At 33.7% G+C, this 22,055-nt stretch overlaps 1 protein-coding gene across 1 annotated transcript in view; it reads right to left on the bottom strand.

Annotated features, from left to right (window-relative positions):
• The window catches only part of LOC112048072 (probable chitinase 10), a 111,196-nt gene extending 91,291 nt beyond the window's left edge, over positions 1–19,905 (bottom strand). Inside the window, exon 1 of the mRNA XM_052884148.1 lies at positions 19,665–19,905. Within this exon, the coding sequence (XP_052740108.1) occupies positions 19,665–19,667 (3 nt within the window). The 5' untranslated portion in view covers positions 19,668–19,905. The remainder of the gene's footprint in view (positions 1–19,664) is intronic.
• Positions 19,906–22,055: the final 2,150 nt, after the last annotated feature.

Raw genomic sequence — 22,055 nt, 5'->3', positions numbered from 1 at the left:
CGTTGCACTGTTACTGTTACGAAATATCTTATTCAAATGTCTAGTTGAGGTCCTAGGAGAGAACCAGTGGGAGATGTCATAAAATATTAAACTGAAATTGTGAAATTTTGAAAACCTTTCTGGCGAAGTTGGTATTTCTGCGGTTTTCAGTAAAAAATACCTGGATATATGAACGATTCGATAGACGCATACCTCTCTTTTTAAAGGGTAAAAGTTTATCAACTTATTCTTCTACCATACGTAAGTATCGCGCTCAGTGGAGTAGCGAAATTCAGATCACTTTTTGCGGAGATTTTGTTGGCACGAAATATATCTATAGTAGAAAATCGTTGACTTAGTATATGGTATTCTCCTCCTCCTATGGTAGGAGGCGTGCACTTCATGTATGCAAAAATGCGCTGCTTATTTACCCTGAAATCATTACGAACCTGAATTGCAGAAGGAATTTTCCACTTTGATTTGTACTGTAGTGAAATCCTTACTTTAGTTGAAATCCTTATGCCACTGGGTAGGAGAAGTATAGAGGAGGAAAATGAGTTATCTTTGTTTCTTAGTTCATTAAAATTATTACAGGGCTATTACGTATAGTCACAATATTGCATAATCGTTGTAAATCTCAAAATTACAAAAAGCATTTTTGCAATAACTCATCTGACCGGTTGTGACCGCAGAACAATTCGGTCGACTATTCCATTTACGATTGTGACAACTATTACCGCGATTGTGTAATTGTAATTCCATTAGTTATGTATTTTTAATGGAATTGGAATACCAGTTAGTCGAATTGAAATATAATAATGGAAGTAATATACCGTAACGTAGCGGTGTGTTTTATTTAATTTGATGCTTTGTCGTATTTCTATTTTAAACATGTGAATTGGTTGTTAAATTGTAAAGTGTTTTATAATATTATTATTATTAGTAAATAATCATACAAAAAGCGAATCATCAATATATTTCAAAAGCCACTTGACGTGCAAAGTTGAAATTTGGCAGGGAGGTGTTGTCAAAAATAGGCTGGTTCAAAATGATAAGAACACTATTCTAACTCAGACTTTTTATAGTCATTATACCTGAAATAGCCGTGCCGAGCCGTGATAGCCCAGTGGATATGACCTCTGCCTCCGATTTCGGAGGGTGTGGGTTCGAATCCGGTCTGGGGCATGCACCTCCAATTTTTTCAGTTGTGTGCATTTTAGGAAATTAAATATCACGTGTCTCAATCGGTGAAGGAAGACATCGTGAGGAAACCTGTATACCAGAGAATTTCTTAATTCTCTGCGTGTGTGAAGTCTGCCAATCCGCATTAGGCCAGCGTGGTGGACTATTGGCCTAACCCCTCTCATTCTGAGAGGAGACTCGAGCTCAGCAGTGAGCCGTATATGGGTTGATAACGACGACGATACCTGAAATATCTACTCGTATGATGATTTAAGAGTATTTTTTATAAATGCATCATAAAAAAATACTCATTCGACACAAAAACAATGAAAAGAATTTTCATAGCGAAACATTTTTCAAGTAACTTCATTTGAATTTAGATTGAAATTTCAAATCAAAGTGAATGCGGCTACTCGTGATTTCATATATGAATCGGTCCTCGAATTATGCACGCTCGATACCTCACAGCGCCTGGTCTATTATAATAGACAAAAATATTTTTAGATAAACTGAATATTGTTAGAATATGATATTTTTAGATTAAATTAATAAGCAAATATTCGGAAATCACATTATTACGAAGTAGTATGTATGGTCATCGATCTTTGCCTGTCCCTTAAAAATTAAAAAATAAACAGAAGTATTTCCAAAAGCTGTACAAGTTTAATCATACAGTTATTTTAGTGGTAAGTACTTTCAATTATTTTTTTGATAAAAATCACAGAATTAAGAATAATACAGAATGAGTATAAAAGTAGCGCGGCCGGTGAAACCCCATAAAAAAAACAAACGCAACGCGTCTCCTTGATATCCGCTTAAATTAACATTTTTCATAATTTGTATTTCATGATTTAAAAACAATTACGTAAATTGATATCATAACAGACTAATAATCTATAATTACCTATAAAAAAACTCCACCTATGTTTTTAGTTATTGTGAACAGTTTTTAATATATTTAGAAACATAAGACGCCATTTTTTTTGTAAATAATAGTGAAAATTACTGATGCGACGCTTCGTGTCGTACAGACCCGAGAATGTATTCGTTTTTGAATTTGTATTTGGAATGGCTGCATCCCTGCTGTGTCGTACGCTCTATCTGTATTATTCTTTAATTTGTGATAAGTATATTTTTAAAATTTAGAAATGTAAGTTGTAATAACTCAACCTTTGTATATTTATGTTTCAAAGCAAGCCCACTGTCCGTTGTGTTTGTATCGTGTTGGGCAATCGCCGAAAGGTGTTGAAACCGTACAAGGCCGGTTGGTCGGTAAGGTTGTTTCCAATTTATTTACTGAGGTTTCTATGCAAAGAAAAAAATGTTGGGGTTTTAGATATTTGTAGGTATTTGAAAAACGAAAAGAAAATGAAATTCTTTGTAAAATCTTAGAGACATAAACCTATTTAAAAAATACATTAGTAGTATGTATGTAGATATTGCAGAGAGTTCTTTCGCAGACCATTTTAAGTGTTTAGTTTTGGCCATAACCACTGAACTAGATTATTTTTTTCAAGTTTTCCTAACGTAAAATAGTAAGTACAAACCGTTATAATAATTTTTATGTACTGTTTTTTTTGCATTTTTTTATTTGTTTTAATGATAATTTGTAACTTGTGTATGGATGAACATGAAATTAAATTTTACTTATGCCCGCCATTGACGATCAATTATTCTCACGTTTCTGCAACACTCACGACTATAACTGATCTTGTATAGGTCACTGCGTGCATGACGGCTCGACTTATGAAACGTCTTCGCTGCCGTTTGTGTTGCAGAAACTTGAGAGTAATTGACCGTCAGTGGCTGACTTTATATTGATCGTTTTACAGCGTTGGGCTCGAAAAAATATGTTGTTAATTCTTGTTTGGCCTATTTGTTTTACTTTGTGTCTTATTCGATACGAACCTCGAAATGGCAAAAAAGCTACAATCAAGTTCATCATTAACAACCCATATTCTACTCACTGTTGAGCAAGAGTCTCCTCTCAAAATGAGAGTTGCAGACTTCACACACGTAGAGAGTTAATAAAATTCTCAGGCGTGCAAGTTTCCTCACGATGTTTTTCCTTCACCGTTTGAAACACGTGATATTTAATTTCTTAAACAGCTAAGTTAGATACGAGTGAAAATCTCGACATAAATCTTTGTACGGCCCACTTCCTTGTTATCGTGTCCCATAGAGCTATGAATCGATGGTGAAATAGATACGGCATAAATAGTTCCGTGTGCGATAAAGTTTCGCACACTTCTTGTCAATGTTGCAAGACTCGAAGTACTCGTATGTGTGTGTTACGTAATTGTGTTCACACACTGATACAATACAACATACCTACATATTGTAAAAAAATATAATACAATCACTATTTAAAATCTTATATTTATTGTAATGTATTGTATTGCTGTAACTCTATGTATTAGATAAGATTTTTTTATGTATTGTAATTTTATATTATAAATCTTGGAAAATTGAATTTGAAACAGTTCCTATATTACATAATATAATTATATATAGGAAGCATCATTAGCAACCCATATTCGGCTCACTGTTAAGCACGAGTTTCCTATTAGAATTAGAGGGGTTATTCCAATAGTTCACCACGCTGGCCCAATGTGGATTGGTAGACTTCACACACCTAGAAAATTAAGAAAATTCTCAGGTATGCAGGTTTCCTCATAATGTTTTCCTTCACCGTTTGAGACACATGATATTTAATTTCTTAAAATGCACACAACTGACTGTTTAGATGCTTAGACCGGATTCGTACCAACACCCTCCGGAATCGAAGGCAGAGGTCCACTGAGAGGAGTCCACTGGGCTATCACGGCTCTATATATTTGTGTTTTATTTTTAACTAGCGGACGCTCGCGACTTCGCCTTCTCTTATTCGACCTATTTAATCCAGCTCTTACAGTAGTATCGCTGTAAAAATGGAGTAACTTCTCCCGTTTTCCCAACATTTCCCTTCACTGCTCTGCTCCTATTAATCGTAGCGTGATGAAAAGTATACTATAACCTGCCCAGGAGTATGAAGAATAATTGTACGTTAAAATCCGTCGAGTAGTTTTTGTTTCTATAGCGAACATACAGACAGACAGACAAATTTTACCGATTGCATTTTTGGCATCTGTATCAATCACTAATCAGTAATCACCCCCTGATAGTTATTTTGGAAATATATTTCATGTACAGAATTGACAGATTTATAATATGGATTTATTTATCAGTGTGGATTACACAAAATAAATTAAATGTCATTTATAGTATTTTTTTATAAAAGTGTTCAAAACATGCAGGGAAAAGTACCACTTCACCTAATCGTCGTCGTCATCAACCCATATTCGGCTCACTGCTGAGCTCGAGTCTCCTCTCAGAATGAGAGGGGTTAGGCCAATAGTCCACCACGCTGACCCAATGCGGATTGGCAGACTTCACACACGCAGAGAATGAAGATAATTCTCTGGTATGCAGGTTTCCTCACGATGTTTTCCTTCACCGATTGAGACACGTGATATTTAATTTCTTAAAATGCACACAACTGAAAAGTTGGAGGTGCATGCCCCGAACCGGATTCGAACCCACACCCTCCGGAATCGGAGGCAGAGGTCATATCCACTGGGCTATCGCTGCTAATCGGAGTATAATGACCGTTTTATATACATTTCAAAATGTCACGGCACTCTAGAGTCATACAAACACAGCCACATATAACTTATGTTGTGACTAGTAAATAAAGTTATGTATGTAATCACTTGTTTTGATTAAACAACTTCTACTATGAGTAATTTAAATGTATACTATCTATTTAAATTTAATTGAAGACCACCATTAGCTTACCTTACATTACACCACCTATATAAACATTACATTAATTCAATAGTAACTGAACCGTCGGAGAGTGTAACAGAACCTTCACTCCCCACCACTCAACCCCTCTCCGAGCACGCAATGCGTGCAGCAGCGCGTCGCGCAGCCGCTTCGCAGTTTGTATCGTGCCACGATGCAAGAACCAGCTTATGACTAAGGGCCCGGTATGGGTTCGAAACGAGTCGGGCATACTCCGACCTTATATCACGTGAGTTTTAGCCGTGTTTCATAATCAATTAATGTGAATAACACTCACGATAGTTTAAATTCTAAAATTACATTACATTAGTCTACGTTGGTTAGACGTCTTCTTAAGAAGGTTCAAAGTATACTCAGTTTATTAGCCGAGGGACTTCTTTCGTGGCGCGGAGTCTATGTCAGATCATGCTCTTAATGGGGGTGAAGGCCTCCATGGCGCAGTGGCATGCTCGATGGATGGAAACTGAGGTTCTGACTTCGAACCCCAACTGGGCCGATTGAGGTTTTATTAATTGTTCCAGGTTTTGCTGGTGGGAGACTTCGGTAGTGGCTTGGTACTATCCTACCGGCAAAGACGTTCCGGTACGATGTCATGTAGAAACCGAAATGGGTGTTCGATTTGATTGCATCATCATTTAAGTTTATTCGTCAAAATATAGCACTTACATACTTAATATTAAAATTAATGAGCAAATATATTCAAGAAACAAATCTATAATCTATTCATGACCATAGTAAATTAATAATTTATTAAATTCTAAAATCATAATTTTAATAATAACAAAACTGAATAATCGTAAAATAGTAGGTACACATTGTTTAATATGGATAATCGAAAATGCAAATGAACGAAGCCCGGTCAATGAAAATCAGTTGTTACAACAACAATAATTATTACAACAAATACAATCGCAACGATACCTCACTGATTAACGATTCAATTATGGAAAAGCATTTGTTTTGGTTGTAAAATAAATTGTTTATTTCAACAGACTTGACTACAGATCTATACTTGACTCGCTGCGAAATATATTATGATGCAAGCAGACGCCCGCGACTTCGTTCGCCCTTAGACTTCTAAAACAATAAACTACCTCCCTGCCAAATTTCAGCTTTGTACCTCAAGCGGTTTTTGAGATTTCGTGATGATACCTTTCGCATTTATATATTAAGAGTCCCCTCCAATATCAAACGCATAGTTTTAATTTCCATGAGACCACGAAATAAAATTGAAATGAAATTACTCATTGATAATGTAGCATTATGCATTTAAGTGGTGGAAGATTTTTAAAAATCGCTTAAGTTGTTTCGAAATATATTCGTAACAAACAAGCAAGTTTTGAGTTTTCATTGCCAAATGTTATAAAACTAGATAAGTCTATAATGATCGATGGTGAAACACTAGAAATGGAGAGTTCCACAGTTTTCCTGGGAGTGACCTTGGATTGTAAACTTCAATGGGGTGCTCATATAGAAAAACTGTCTGGTAAACTTAGCTCAGCGGCATTTGCCGTGAGAAAAATAAGACAGTTTACTGATGTCGATACAGCTAGGCTTGTTTATTTTGCGTACTTTCACAGCGTAATGTCTTACGGTATTTTATTGTGGGGCAAGGCTGCCGATATACAATCTATATTTGTACTTCAAAAAAGAGCAATTCGAGCAATATATCAATTAAAATCACGCGAGTCCCTTCGTCAAAAGTTTAAAGAAATAGGTATACTAACAGTAGCCTGTCAATATATATATAACTGTATAATATATGTAAGACAAAATATTAATTTGTACAAACGAAAAGGAGATCTAAACCCACGTCTTACTAGACACGGGCATAAGTTAGTTATTTCTGCATATCGTCTCCAAAGAGTAAAAAAATCTTTTGTAGGTTTGGGTGTACTCTTCTATAATAAGATCCCCAAGACTGTGATGGACCTGCCAATGCATAGCTTTAAGCAATGTGTTAAAAAACATTTACTTAGTCGAGGGTACTACAACATTGATGAGTTCCTTAATGATAAAAATGCTTGGAGGCCGTTGGATCAGCTTCCACCTTCACACAGGAAGTAAAACTATAACAAATGTAAACAGTAATTGTTATCAATTGTAAATTATAATACTGTATGACTTTTTCAAAAGAGCAACTGTTGAGTTTCTTGCCGGTATCTTCTCAGCAGGACCTGCCTTCCGAACCGGTGGTAGAATCTTTACAAATAGTCAACTGACGTGTCAAAAGTGCTTGTAAACTGAGCCTACTTGAAATAAATGATTTTTGATTTGATTTGATTTGATTTTGCAAAAAGTCAAATCTAACCTCTTTATATTATTAGCATAGATTATTATCAGATAAGTAGTATATCCCTATTTTTTTTAATGAATTTTTGCCATATATTTTAAATATGACTAATATTCCTATTGCCCTCCAACTAGTCGGAAAAGACTGTATTAGGACTATTAAACAATGGGGCGAGGATCGAACCTCCACCCCTCGATACACTAACACACTTAATGTACTAAATGTCAAAGTAAATGTTAAGTAAGTAATATTTTTTTATAACACATTTATGCTCGTAAAGTATCGCTTATTTCACCAATTTCAATATCGTAATCTCATTACGCACATGTGCCGTAATGTAAAGTAAAATGCACACAATATGCCGTAATGTAATATAAAACCTTTATCATCCGTCTAATAACGAACGGTACTTTTTTAAACCTTGGCAAAGAGTGTCCGGGCCCACCCTATAGTAGTCCAGTGCCCACCCTAGGATACTGGGCTACCGATTTGAAATTCTCTGATGAACGACGAAATACTAATAATTTTACAAAAAATATCAAATAACAATTACAACTTATAATAAAGAAAATCATATAAGTAATAAATATTTTTAAAAATATATTAAGACCTTTTCTGATACCTATCATAGATACAAAGAAAAAATAATAAATAAGTCGAGCCGTTTCAGAGGTCTGCGTCCGTAAATATTGCTAACGAAATTTTTATATCGCGTGTCGATTCTGTTCAGTGGTATGTGGGCCCGGCCCACCCCAGGAAATATTCCTAGATACGCCAATGTTGATGATAATAATGATAAACCAGATACAGTTCAATAATAAAATGAACTTTTCATATAGGCAAATTGGATAGATACAACACAAAACGCGACAAATGAGTCAAGGCTACAAATTTCATTGATTATGCATAATTTTCCTTATAATATAAACGGTTTATTAATAAAAACCAACTGGAGCGTATCGCTTCACCCAGTGGTTACTCGGGCGTGCTCAGTTTTTGTGCACATTTGCAATTGTGTGTTAGAGGAAGTTGAGTACCGAGTTGTATCTATTTGAGTAGTCAATAGGGTAGTTGACTCATATCAAATTTATTATAAACAATATTAATTTCGTGTAGTACATGGAATGAGAGTCCGAAGTATATCGATATCGATTAATAAAAAAATACAACCGACTTCAAACTTATAAAAATGGTTTTACTGAACTAAAAAGCGAAAAATGACATCGTATGTGCTACCTTCTTAGTTTGCTCAGTGCGATCAGTTTGAAGGCGGTACCAAGGTAGTGTTGTGTTAATTAAAGCCCTTTCTGAAGGAACTGTCTAAAAATCCTAAATCTTTATGATTTAAACGGCTTGAATTTGGATTTTTTTTTGAAAATATATATGACTGGCTCACGCCGCGTGGATTCACCCGCGTGTTTTCCGTTCCCGTAGAAATACGGGAATAATATATAGCTTATAAGCCTTCCTCGACAAATGGGCTATCTAACATTGAAAGAATTTTTCAAATCGGACCAGTAGTTTCTGAGATTAGCGCATTCAATCAAACAAAAAAAAAACTCTTCAGCTTTATAATATTACTATAGATTTTTAAATGAAGTTCTATAAGAAATTCTTAACTTTTATTAAATTATATCGATATATTTCGGAGCCTTATTCCATTTACTATACGAAATTAATTAATTGATATGACGCAACTACCCTATTAGGTTTTATACCAAAATGGCTGTCAAACTTTTTCAACAGACCTACAACATTATTGCGGTCCGTCATTTCGAATGTAAAAATTTGATGGATCGAATCCATCCCAATTAAATAAATCAGTAACCTGCTGGCATATTCTCTGATTTAGTCTTTATTAGCAACCTATTAAAATAAACATCAAATCATCTGAGAGATGTCATCTACCTACTGCAAAATATCGACAAAGGATTGAATTGATTGAAAGGATAGAATTCACCAACTCAATTTCGTACATGTCAACTAACTTACGTCAATGTTAGTGAGTTAGCCTGCCAGTCTGCACTGCTGGATCATCTTTGTGAACGTCGGTTTTGATGAATAACTGAAATTGTGTTTCCCATTTCTGCCAATCGTCGGCCGACAGGGCTGTCATCCATAAAGCTCTGGCAGATTTGTATATTCCATTGCTACATCAAATCAGAAATGAGGAGATCCAAAGTCACTGACATAGCTCAGCGAGTCGCGAAGCTGAAGTAGCAATGGGCAGACCACATAGTTCGAAGAGCCAATGGACGTTGGGGTCCCAAGCTTCTGGAAAGCGCAGTGTTGGTCGACCCCCCACTAGGTGGACCAAATGGCAAGAGGGGTATGTCCAACAGTGGATGTCCATCGGCTGATAATGATGATGATTGTCTGAGACGGATATGACGTCGTTTGATCTCGTGTTGGCTTGTGCCGACGCTAAGTGGCGGGACTTGTTTCCGTAAAAAGTAGGGATTTAGAAAGGGGTAGCGATCGGTTGGCGGGAACGACTTGCGTTATAAGGTGCTCATGCGGTCGGATACAGTATGCTCGTGGCGTTCGAGCCATCCACATTTCTTGTTGTGTAATTCTTTATGGGTTACTTGGAATAGGCGGGGAAAGTGACTTGAGTGGAAAAGGGGAGTGTTAGATATCTGTCAAGGGCGCCCTTAACCCTACATAAATCGTTCTCAAGTTCGTGACTCCACTCGATTCTCTGCCAGTCTTATTTTGTTTACAGTTTGATTTGTTAATTAAGTCGTCCTGACAAATATTGTGACCTACCTTTGTTCGACATTAGTTTTCATTTTTTTAATCCACTTTTGAAGCCTAAAGTACATTAATATTGATTTAAAACCCCACCGCAACAAAAGCAGTGTTCAGATGGCAACTATTTTTAATCAAAGTACCCTCAACACTATATTATATGCCAAATTATTTCAACAAGAATTAAATCTTGACTCCGCGCCACAGAAGAAGTCCCGCGGCTAAAACCTGAACTAAAGTTGACAGCGCCTTACACAAATGACAATAAGACCGCCATCACAATGACGATGAACGCCATTAGGACATTAGCGCCGCGTCTACGGGGCTTGTTTCGTGACGCGGTATCACAGCTTGTTTATAGTACACACGATTCCAAAAAAATCTTAGATCTGTTATGTACGAAGTGTCATTACATAATTGGAGTAAAGTTAAATAATGCGTTACATTTTCATTGTTCAAACGATCTCACGACAGCTGCTGACGGTACATCTCGTAACATCTTACGTGAGTCTTTTTGAAGGAAGTTTCGATGTGAATTGCCTCTGTATTAGGTGTAAATAGGTAATCAGATCAATTTTATACGCATTATTATGACTACCCGTGTTTTTTGCCGCGATTTTCCCCGTTTTTGACGTGACAACGTCATATAATTCGATGAAAAATATATACGTCGTTCCCTCGCTCTAGGGTTGCCAACTTTTTTTACAAGAAATAAAGTTTATTCTGAATGTTTATGAAGATTATTAAACAGTATTTTAGAAAAACGAACATTTTCTTTTGAAAATGCAACCATTCCATCAGTTTTTTTCTTATGATGTTGTCACGTTCATCTATCGTCAGTAAACCGACTTTACAGACAAACAATTTTCTTTTTGATGTATAACGCCTTCGCAATCATGTACGAGTAAATTGCCAGATAAGAAAAATAGACCGCCATTAAAAAGGCTCTATCGTTTTACCTTATTATTTTAATAGACAAAATCATGTTAGGGTTCATTTACATGAGCAGAATAATATATAATCTATCTACCAAATCTATTTAGTAGTTGCGGCGGAGCAAAGTTACAAACATACAAACAAACAAACTTTCGCGTTTATAATATTTTAGAAGGATTTTGTCACATCATCGACACAACGAAGTTCTGTAAGCTTTGTATTTCTAAATCTGTTTATCAGTGTATATGATTTGGTCATAAATGAGAATCCGCATTAGGTGAAGTTTTTATCATTTAAATGCATAGATTTCAGAAGAGGCTTTAAACTATAAAAAAACGTAGTTATTTTTTTTAAACAAAAAATACTGCTAAAAAAATTAATGAAAAACAAAACCCAAACAAAATAATATTCACGGGTCAACCCGCACAGGGCGTGCTGGCAGTTTTCTATTTTTTACACCACTAATTAATATAATAGTGCACTAATTACTGGCACGCACACACCTTTGGCTAACGCAACTACAAAGGTAGTAGGTACATCGACACGCGACCTTGTTTTTGAAAGCTGTTTCACTACCACACTGAGCGAGAACGGAAATAAATAAAATATTATTTAATACTTTAAACATGTTAAATATACTAAATATGCCGCGATTTTATACGCTTTGACAGATTTTCATACAAACTTTTATTCACTTTATTACAGTTTTTTGGGTTTTTTAAAGATGATTTTCCAAAGTGCTGGAATGAAGACGCTCCGGAAAGCGCAGTGTTGGTCGACCCTCCATTAGATCGACCAAGGACATTAAGCGTAAGGTTGCAGGGAGCCGCCGGATGCTGGCGGCTCGAGAGTGTGATGTTTGGAAGAGGCCTATATCCAGCAGTGGACGTCCATAGGCTGACAATAATGATACTATTTATTCTAGTTTTGAAAGTCGATCTGGGTTCGATCCCAGGTCTGGTCCAGGTCTGGCTGGTGGAAGGCCTTGGCCGTGGCTAGTTACCGCCCTACCGACAAAGACGTACCGCCAAGCGATTTAGCGTTCCGGTACGACGTCGTGTAGAAACCGAAGAGGATGTGGATTTCAGACTCCTCCTAACAAGTTAGCCCGCTTCCATCTTAGATTGCATCATCACTTACCAAGTCAAGGCCTAACTTATAAAAAAAAAACAAAGAAACGTATTATGGCGAGAAAAATTAAAAGGCAAAAGTATCTGCAACACTTGTCTTTTCCCATACAAAACAAAAATAATCTATAATATAACGAAATGACATAAAAAGGACTGAAACGATTTCATTCATAGTTTTCTAAGTTTTCCGATACGTTTAGCAGAAGTACCATGGGGAATAAAAATTAAGAAAATCACACAGAATAATACAAATTTTACAAATTTTCAGAAAACAGACGTTAGTTACTCAATCATTGCTCAACAGCTGGACCGATATGGAAAAAAAATTACAAAAATATAGGTTATAGTCCGACTTAGCACATAAGCTAATTTAAATTCCAATTTTCCCACAGAAATAACATTTACGAAAGCAAAACCGAAGGGCAAAGCTATTAAAGGTAAACATATAAACGATCAAATAAATAACAAATCAGCATGATGCAATCCTTTGCCAAGATAACCCGTTATAGTACCCCAGGGAGTGCATTCGGCTTATCGTGGACTAACGGTCGTGTTTAGGATCTTACAGGGGACTGTTCACATTTATACGCATTGCCTTTCTTTGAGAGATTACGAAGAACGCTTACAAAATTAGGAAACTGTTTCTGAATTTTTTTTATAGCATAATATAGATTATGATACTTATATGGTTTTATGCTATAAATACGCTAAGGTGGCAATCTACAAAGATGTAAATCACTTGATAAATCAGATTGATTAGTTATGATACGAAAGCGTAATAAACGAACAAATTAACTATCGCATTATTTAGAACTATTAAGCTATTTCTTGTTAATTTACTTCGTTGAAGTTATTAGTAAAACTTTTTAAGAGAGATTATAAGTTTATAATATCGATCTGTGAGCTTTTAAAATAATGGACCGAATATGATGTATTCTTTAAGTTTAAAATGTCTTTGTAGATCCAATAAGCTAGTATCGATGGATTTCTTTTAAGATAGAAACACTTGACGTTAAAGTCATATTTTTTTATTATTAGCTATGCATGCATGTACTGTTGAGAGTTATTCAAAATTTTAACTTGTTATTAGTTGAAATACTAGCAGACTACATCCGCGTGGAAGCAGGTTATCAGAAATCCCGCGGGAACCGTGATTTTTTCCGGGGTGAAAAGTTAAAAAAAACTTTTTCCATTCCAAATCTCAGCCAAATCGCTGCAATAGTCGTAGCGCAAAGGAGGAACATATATACACACTTACACACACAGTTTGTGTGTAAGTGTGTAAGTAAGTGTGTGATAAATCAATTAGAACTTCAATTTAATATTTTAAAATATTTACAATTTTACATTGTTACCAGACGTAATTTAACGTTCATTGAAAACAACAATCATATTAAACTGAGTAATTTATTTTATGGAAAATATTTGACCGCAAAGTGTTTTGTGTTTTAATTAAAAGCCTCATAATAAATTACATGTCAGTGTGCTATTGGCGTTATTTATTACTAGCCGAAGCTCCGCGGTTTCACTCGTGTAATTTTCATTCTCATGAGAATACGTACATAAAATACAGCTTATGATGAAGATAAATTGGACGAACGAAGTCACCTACGACAGCTAGCTTATCATTTACTTGACATTACAAATGTTAAATCACATTTTTTATATAGAATAAGCTCGCGCTTGGCCACGATCTCACCAGCTGACCTGTTTCCTATTTTGGTTTATTATCAACCCATCAAAATAAAAAACAAAACAATTGACAAAATGTCATCCATATACTATGATACAAATTACAAATGTCATCCGGTACTTATGGTGGATATCATTTAATATGTAGATGACACTTTGTTGTCCACTTCAATAAGTTGATAATAAAGGCCAAAATAGTGAATTAGGCCACTGGTGGTAAGTGTAGATGTGGCTAAAGGTGCAGCGCGCTTGCCTAGACGATGCCTATTATTCACTCTCTTCTTAAAGATCATAATATAAGTGTCTATTGAAAATTCTTTTGACTAAATTTAAAAGATTCTCTTGTTATCCATACTAATAGTATGTGTATCAAATAACGAATAATATGTTAATGATAAGCAAATCAAATTATTATGTTCGTCTCTGTTTTGAATATTCATAACAAATAAATTAACATTCATATCAGTATGTGAAGCTTTGTAATCTACCATGAAATTAAAACATTGAATCGTATATTACGAGTAGGCCTTTTTCGCCATTTTGTTTTTTTTTATTTTTTTTTTATTATTCGTGGTTGTTAATTACCGGTAGATTATCAATATCAACCTATTTTAAAATCCCTCAACGGGGACTCCTTGGTTATGGAGCTAAGAACAACCACGTCATGATAACTCATGATTGCAGCAACCCATTTTTTGGTTCACTGTTGAGCAGTCCTCTCAGAATGAGAAGGTTCAGGCCTTAGTCCACCTCGCTGGCCCAATGCGAATTGGCAGATTTCACACACGTAGAGAATTAAAAACGTTCTCAGGTATGCAGGTTTCCTCACGATGTTTTTCCTTCATCGTTTGAGTCACGTGGTAAAAATGTCACAATTTTTTTTACTTAGTAAAAAAAATACATATAAAACTCTTAGGCGAGCTACACTATAATTTATTTTCTTTATTTAATTACAACATGCACGTAGATTAAAATCGAGATTTCATGACATAATCGTATCTATATAAAGTTATTTAATCGTAATCTAAGGTATAAATAAATGTGTATAGACCCTATGGAACTGTTCCAATACCTTTTAACGGTAAATGATACTGTTAACCTAATCTCGCGGACCTTTAACGGAGGTTCAAGAAATGATTATACAGATGATTGGCAGGCGTCCACAGATCCACATCAAAATTATTTTATCTACCGTAAAATTAAAAATCCGTTAGCGATATAATTCTTTATTTTTCGAACATCATTATTTCTAACTAATATTATAATTGCAAATTGCAAATTTTCAACGCTTTCAATCGTTTACTACTAAATCAACTTTAAAAATTCTGTCATTAATGGAAATCTACGTTATCACTGAATAACAAAAGCTATAGTTTTCTTATTCCCCTAATAACAGAAATTTCGCGGGTGAAAGATTTGATTGTTTGTTTGCATTAAAAAGGCTCTGTAACAATTTTAGAAATTATTTCCTGTTGGGAACCGTCGCTATCCCCTTGTTGTAAATGAAATGTAAGGAAATGAAATTTTATTTTCCTCAGTGTATTACCATAAACATATTGTGCAATTTTTACAATTTTATATGGCACTGTATAAGTAATTATTATTTACTTACAATGTTATAATTGTTACAAATAAAATAAATAGGTACAATTAAGATTGACATTTAAATATACATAATTGAACTTATGTTATTCGAAAAAATGTCCTAATAAAATTTTAATCTACCGCACAGAGACATGTTATTTTATAGAAAATATAAAAAAAAACCATGCATTAATATTAGATTACACAAAGTAATTGTCAATCAAATTAAAATGTATATAGCGAAAAATTCTTCTAATGAGTAAAACGATTTATTACACAGCCAACAAACGTGATTTGCTTTAAAATTTCGAGTAGTTTGGTTTTACTTTTAAGTCTGCATCTAATTTATTATATACTAGTTCCCGTTCCTGTAGGAATACAGAGATAAAATATAGCCTTTAATCTTCCTCGATAAATAGGCTATCTAACACTAATCCGTCCGATTTGAAAGAATTTTGCAAATCGGACCAGTAGTTTCTGTATTAGTGCGTTCAATCAATCAAATAAACACACAAGCAAACTCTTCAGCTTTATAATATTTTTATTGTATATTTCAATGCTACGTTATATTTAATCCCCGTATTCCTACAGGATGGGTCGCTACGCGGGTGAAACCACGTGGCGTCTGCTATCTTTTATAACTTATAGCAAAAAAATAATTAATAAAGTTAGATAAGAATTAGTTATAAGTGGTTTCCTCTTACAAGGAGATTGTAGAACTTAAACCCATCACGCTCAAATGCCAGCTATTGCACACGTTGTGTGCACCAAGCTTTACACAATTACCTCTATTAATCGTCTTAAAATCATGATTTCGAGAGCACTAATTGAGTTATTTAAATCAGAGGTCGACCTTAACCGACTTGCATTTGAAAATAAGGTTCTGTGTTTGTAACTATTACGAAATATCCGCTATTAAGTACCTATACACTTCACTTTTTCTTATGTCGGCTAACTTCCTTGACTTGCGTAATTACCAGTTTGATTCTGACTTAGGATACGTCTAGAAGTTATTTTTAGGCATAAAAAAAACATTTTTTTATAAATTTTTGGACATAACCAAATTTATGAATGTTATTTAAACAGGTACATACCACGATAAAACGACGAGATTTTTAATGTCGATATTTTTAAATAACATTCATAATGAACAACCACGAAATAAGTTTAAAATCAATAACAAATTTAGTTGGAAGGATTTTAGTCAGCACTTCACTGTAGAGTTAAAACAACCAATATAAATTATCAAAAATTGCTTGAATGAACAAATTTTCATTCTAATTATGTTTAGTTATACTGCAGTAAGAACAATATTTTCTTTTTTCTATTATTTTTTTATATTTATTAGTTAATGAAAGGTCTCGCACCGCCAGACCAATCAAAAAATCTGAAATCTAAACGATATTCAACTTTAACTGACATGTTGGCTTTGTATCTGTGTTAAAAAATTGTAATTAACTGTGAGGGTTCCAAATATAGTTAGAGATTTTTTTCGTTATTTGAATTATTTATAACAATTTGAATAGATTTGCGGCTGTAAATCAGATTAAAATTTCGAAATCTAATAACACCGAGCATCTATACAATGGATAAAAACACCGTTTCACTAAGAGAAAGTAGCAAGCCCGTAGAAATCGCGACCGTGCGTACGCGGTTTCGTGCGTATTCAAATCTGAACCACATTTTTATACGCATTAGAGTTTAATTTAGTTTAACAACTCTCTGGAAACTTAGTTCATATGAGAATATTGTTTTAACGTATTATTGGTCGTTTTTTCTTTAGCTTCGACGCTGAGAATACGTTGGATTTTTTTGTACAAGGTTACTGTCCGTAAATGTCAAAGGTATATGAAATATGTGAATGTTTTACACCAGCCTGTTGCTAGGAGTTTAAAATAATTTAAATTTACTTTGGTTTTCATTACCGAAATAACTAAATTAAATATTTACAACAAAAAAAATGTCTTAATAATTGTGTGAAACCCGCAGTGCCTATTGGCGTGGCACAGGTAAACTATATTTAAATCAGTAACCAGTTTCAGGAAATGGAGATATTATATTATTTTAATATGAAAGCATAAAACGCGGTTTCTACACAGCTACGCACAAGAATGCTTCATGCTACGACAATATACTAAATCTACTAGTAAAAGAGTTCAACGCAAACACAATTAGAATGTAAACTACGAAGCTGTAACTATTCTGTAGTATTAGTATAAATAGGTAAAGTTTGTGAGTTTATGGTATTGTAGGGGATCTGATGAACCGATTTTAAAAACTCTTTTACCACTGTCTAGTCGTAACTACGTCATTTTTGTTAGAGCTATATGCTCGGGGGAAAAAACAGAAATAGGCGGGTGAAACCGCGAGGCGTCTCCTAGTGATGTAAACAATAAATAACAATCATTATTTATTAACAAGGAAGTGTTTATAATAATCGTTAGGTTTTATTGAAAAAGCTTCCAACGCTAAAGTTCAAAGTTGTACCATTAAAAAATGATTTAAATCTTATTTATTTTGTGATAAATTTAATGTTCAAATCTTTAACATCTGTTATTAAAATTGAAATGTTGCCATTCTTCATTATAAGGCATTATTATTCTAGAAACTAGTAATCGTGAATTTGCGCATCATTAAACATTGATTAACGGAATGGTATTTTAATGCGTTTATTATAATTTTAAAATGTCGATTTTGTGTCAATGTGCAAGGTTAATGTTGTATATTTTATTGGCCAAAATAACACACTTTGTATTTTACATACATACATTTAAATTATAAAGGCACTCTCCACTGTCACCAAGTTCTACTGCAAAAATAATTTCAGAATAACCTTTTTCTTAATTAGTTTAATAATTAAAGTTATTTTTTTATTGTGTAGTAAGACTTTTTTAAAAATAATAAAATAATAATTCTCATTTTCTCTTTACAAATACAATCTTCCTTGATTTGAAATTTTGGTTTAGGCGGTTAGTCGTCAATACATTTATCGAACATACAAGGCATTATTGTATTTGTAATATTTTGGCTAGGCAGGAAAAACAAGAAGAGCGGAGAAGGGGAGTGTTAATCGATTGTTAAAGAATTCCTTAACCCTACGTCCATTGGTCACAAGTTCGGGACTCTGCTCGGAGTTTTTCTATCTGTCATGCAATGAATCTAGCACCCGCACGGATTGCTAAGATATTCGTCTCATAAAATTATGTTGCGGAAAATCTGAGACGTTATAGCAAAATCCTGGACGTAGGTTTTATCTAGGATAAAAGCTAAAAATATGCTCTTGAATTTTTTTAATATCTTTTAACAATTTTATATATAAATTCAACTAGCTATAGATACGTATAAATACTATTATAAGTCGAACAAAAGCCTTATAGCCGTGATAGTATGTAATTGAATTTTAACTCTTCTTTAAATTCCGTCCAAAGACTATCCAAAAACAAGGTTTTTTGTTCAAATTTACCCGTCGATTGTGAACATTTTTAACCGACTTCAAAAAGGAGGAGGTTCTCATTAAACAACTTCAAAAAAAGGGAGATTTCTCAAATCTACCGTATATCATACATTTTTAATTATTTTTTTTTGGACAGGTAATCTCTTCAAACTACATAAAACTGTAATCCTCACAGACTCATCTCATATTACATCGTAGATCTACAATTTTGTCTAGAAAACTAAAACTTTCAAACACAAAGAAAATTTAATAAAATTTTGAGAAAGTTAATTTGGAAATTCCATCGAAGTATATTACGAAAATGCATTTCGTTGAAATAATTTTTAATTTTTTTTGTAATTAGCGAATGATAACAATTTGCTAATAGCGAGGTAAAAAAATACGTATTCGGTACAGTCGACGACAACATAATTCACCTGTTGGGCAAATTTGCATTTTTGATTAGTAGGTGTTGGATTATGAATTGACCTATTAAGAATTTTTCTTTGTCTTACATATAATGATTAATATTGTGAATACACGCAATATTTAGCTATTTTATTTATATTAATACATCATATCATCTCATTTCAAGTATTTCTTAAACATATTGTTGGCATATTTGAGGAAGTAAAAACAAAGATTTACGTATTTACGAGGCATTTACTCTGAAACTTAAAATTAAACTTAAAACAATATTAAATGTAGTTTTAGTTTGTAACGGTATAGATACATATTTTTTTCCAATAATGAAACCAAGGAATCCTAAGTAAAATTAAAGAAAAACGATTTCACGTAAAAAATAAACCTTCACCAAAATTTAATTAAAAAAACTTACCATTATGCTAATTCCACACACAAAAAAAAGTACACGCAACAAAAAAATACACCACTAAACAAACACCAAAGTATCGCAGGTACAGTCGGTCACAGAAATCACGAATAAAATCACCAAGAACAGTTAATGAGACACTTCATATAAGAAAAAAAAAAACTTTATCTCTATATATAAAACATGACTGTCCTGTAGTCTGTCACTCCGGCGAGACTGTTGTGGACTGAATGCGGCCCGAAAGTTTCGCCCCGATTGTCGATTCAACTGGTGTGCGCGCACGCAGCTCTAACTGTCTTGATACTTGCACTAGAATATTGATAAAAATAAAAATGAAAGTGATTTTGATTGTGGTTTGATGACCTCTTGACTTTCAATTGACGTTCCTTTCTTTTGATTCACGAATTTGAACTCGATACAATGTAAATATTTGTTTTTTTTTTCTATCTGTTTTCGGTTAGAATGTCTAAAAATTGGAGATAATATAGTGTTAGATATATTTGTGCTAGGAACCCAGAGCCAACCATAGATAATAGAGGATCATTATATGCTCCTCTATTATAGTTAGTCTGATCTGTGGTATTGAAAATGCCGGTTGTAGATTCATACTTTGTTATCTAATTTATTGTTTTTGATGATTTTATGGTGCTAATTAATGTAATCTTGTGTTGTTTATTTTAACCACTTCTGATTTTTAATAATAGATTAACCCCTAAAACCACGTGATTATTTGGAAATTCAAAGAAATACAACAAAGTGTGTGTGTAGTGTGCGTATTTATTTATATCAGATGATATTAATATACAATTGTTTTTTTATAAATTAAAAATTCTTTCATTTCAAGTAAGCTTACTTTTAACTATTCTATGTAACAGGTGCCTCTATGACGTTCATAATACGTACTATTATCGTGTAGTATTAGTATCTTAAGAAACTCCTACAGTTGTTTTTTTTCAAATCATCATTACTTATAATAATCATCCCACCTTCATCTCCCAATTTTAATCGTGATTTTAGTATTTTTGTGTAAATGAATTGTATATGGCGAAACGACGTTTGCCAGGTCAACTTGTAGTTATCTTCCCTTTTATTATAAAGAGGATTTTTGTTTCCTTGTTTGTATAGGACGAGGAGCGTAGAAAACAGCTTAAAAAAATGTTTCACCAATGAAAAGTTACATTGTTAAAAAGTAACATTAAAAAACGATTATCTTCGTAGTCCCATAAGGATAGAAGTTACGCAGATGAAAATGCAGCGTGTCTGATAGTATGTAATTATTTCAATCCCATTGAAACCGAATTAGAAATTTACCTAAAAAACATTTTTGCAAAGTTCAAGGTTAGAATGTGAATATACCTCATCGTTTTTAATATTACAAAGCATTCTAAAAATATTTTAATCCTAACTTTCAACGTCCAAAGTACTTAAAACTTTTGAAAACTTCTGTGTAACTTTCATCTTATAGAAAATATTTGAATTCTTCAAAATGTTAGTGAGTACTTTAGACTTTTTAATATTTAATTTGAAAGTCATTATGAAGAGTAATTTGTTAAGTTTGGATTATTTATTTTAAGTGCTTTAACTTTAAGTAAAAATAATTATAGCGTAAAAATTATACGAGAGAATAATTATTTTAATCCTTACGTATTTTTAACTGATTTGCAAAAGGGAGGAGGTTCTACGATCCATTGTATGTATGTATTTTTTTTACTGGCATATTAATTAGAAGCCCTGCTGGCAGTAGGTACATTTCAATGAGTAGGTATGTCAAGCTGTCGGTCATTAACATGGAATAGTGATCGTACAAAGTCAAAAAACATCCACCAACGTGCATTGGAAGAACGTTATGGGTTTGAACTCCAAATCTACTCCTCTGGGGGACTTTGTAGTAGGTTATTGAAATAGCCTGTTAAGTGATACTGATATGTCAATACCATCTCTATCTTACATCCAAGTCCGTTCAACTATTTAACAGTGGTTGTGGTAATCCGTCTAAACAATTAAATTAAAATTAAAAATAAATAAAATCTCATGTCACGGTATTTGTGGTAACAACACTCTTCCGAAAAGGGGTGACCAATTTTAATGTTTTTTTTTTATATATTTATGGTATATTTTAGGTAGGTCCAAATGACATTAAATGGGAACATGAGAATTCGCGCCCTCGTACAAGTCTATGTCCAGCAGTGATCGGATACAGGGTGATGATGATGAAAAATATCCTAAGGCATTTCTTATCCATTATTAATTAATTGCGATTTTAATATTTTTTTTTTTTGTTCAACGTTTGGCGGATCAGCTAGTACAGAATCAGATAGATAAATAAATATCACCATAACCTTCTGCGTCAGTCAGATAAAATAATTATTGTAAAGTCAAGTATCAAGACCGGCCGAG

This window comes from Bicyclus anynana, chromosome 11 (genome assembly GCF_947172395.1).
Source record: "Bicyclus anynana chromosome 11, ilBicAnyn1.1, whole genome shotgun sequence".
NCBI lineage: Eukaryota > Metazoa > Arthropoda > Insecta > Lepidoptera > Nymphalidae > Bicyclus > Bicyclus anynana.
The sequence above is the reverse complement of the archived record's forward strand: the minus strand, read 5'-3'. Positions and strand labels throughout refer to the sequence as shown.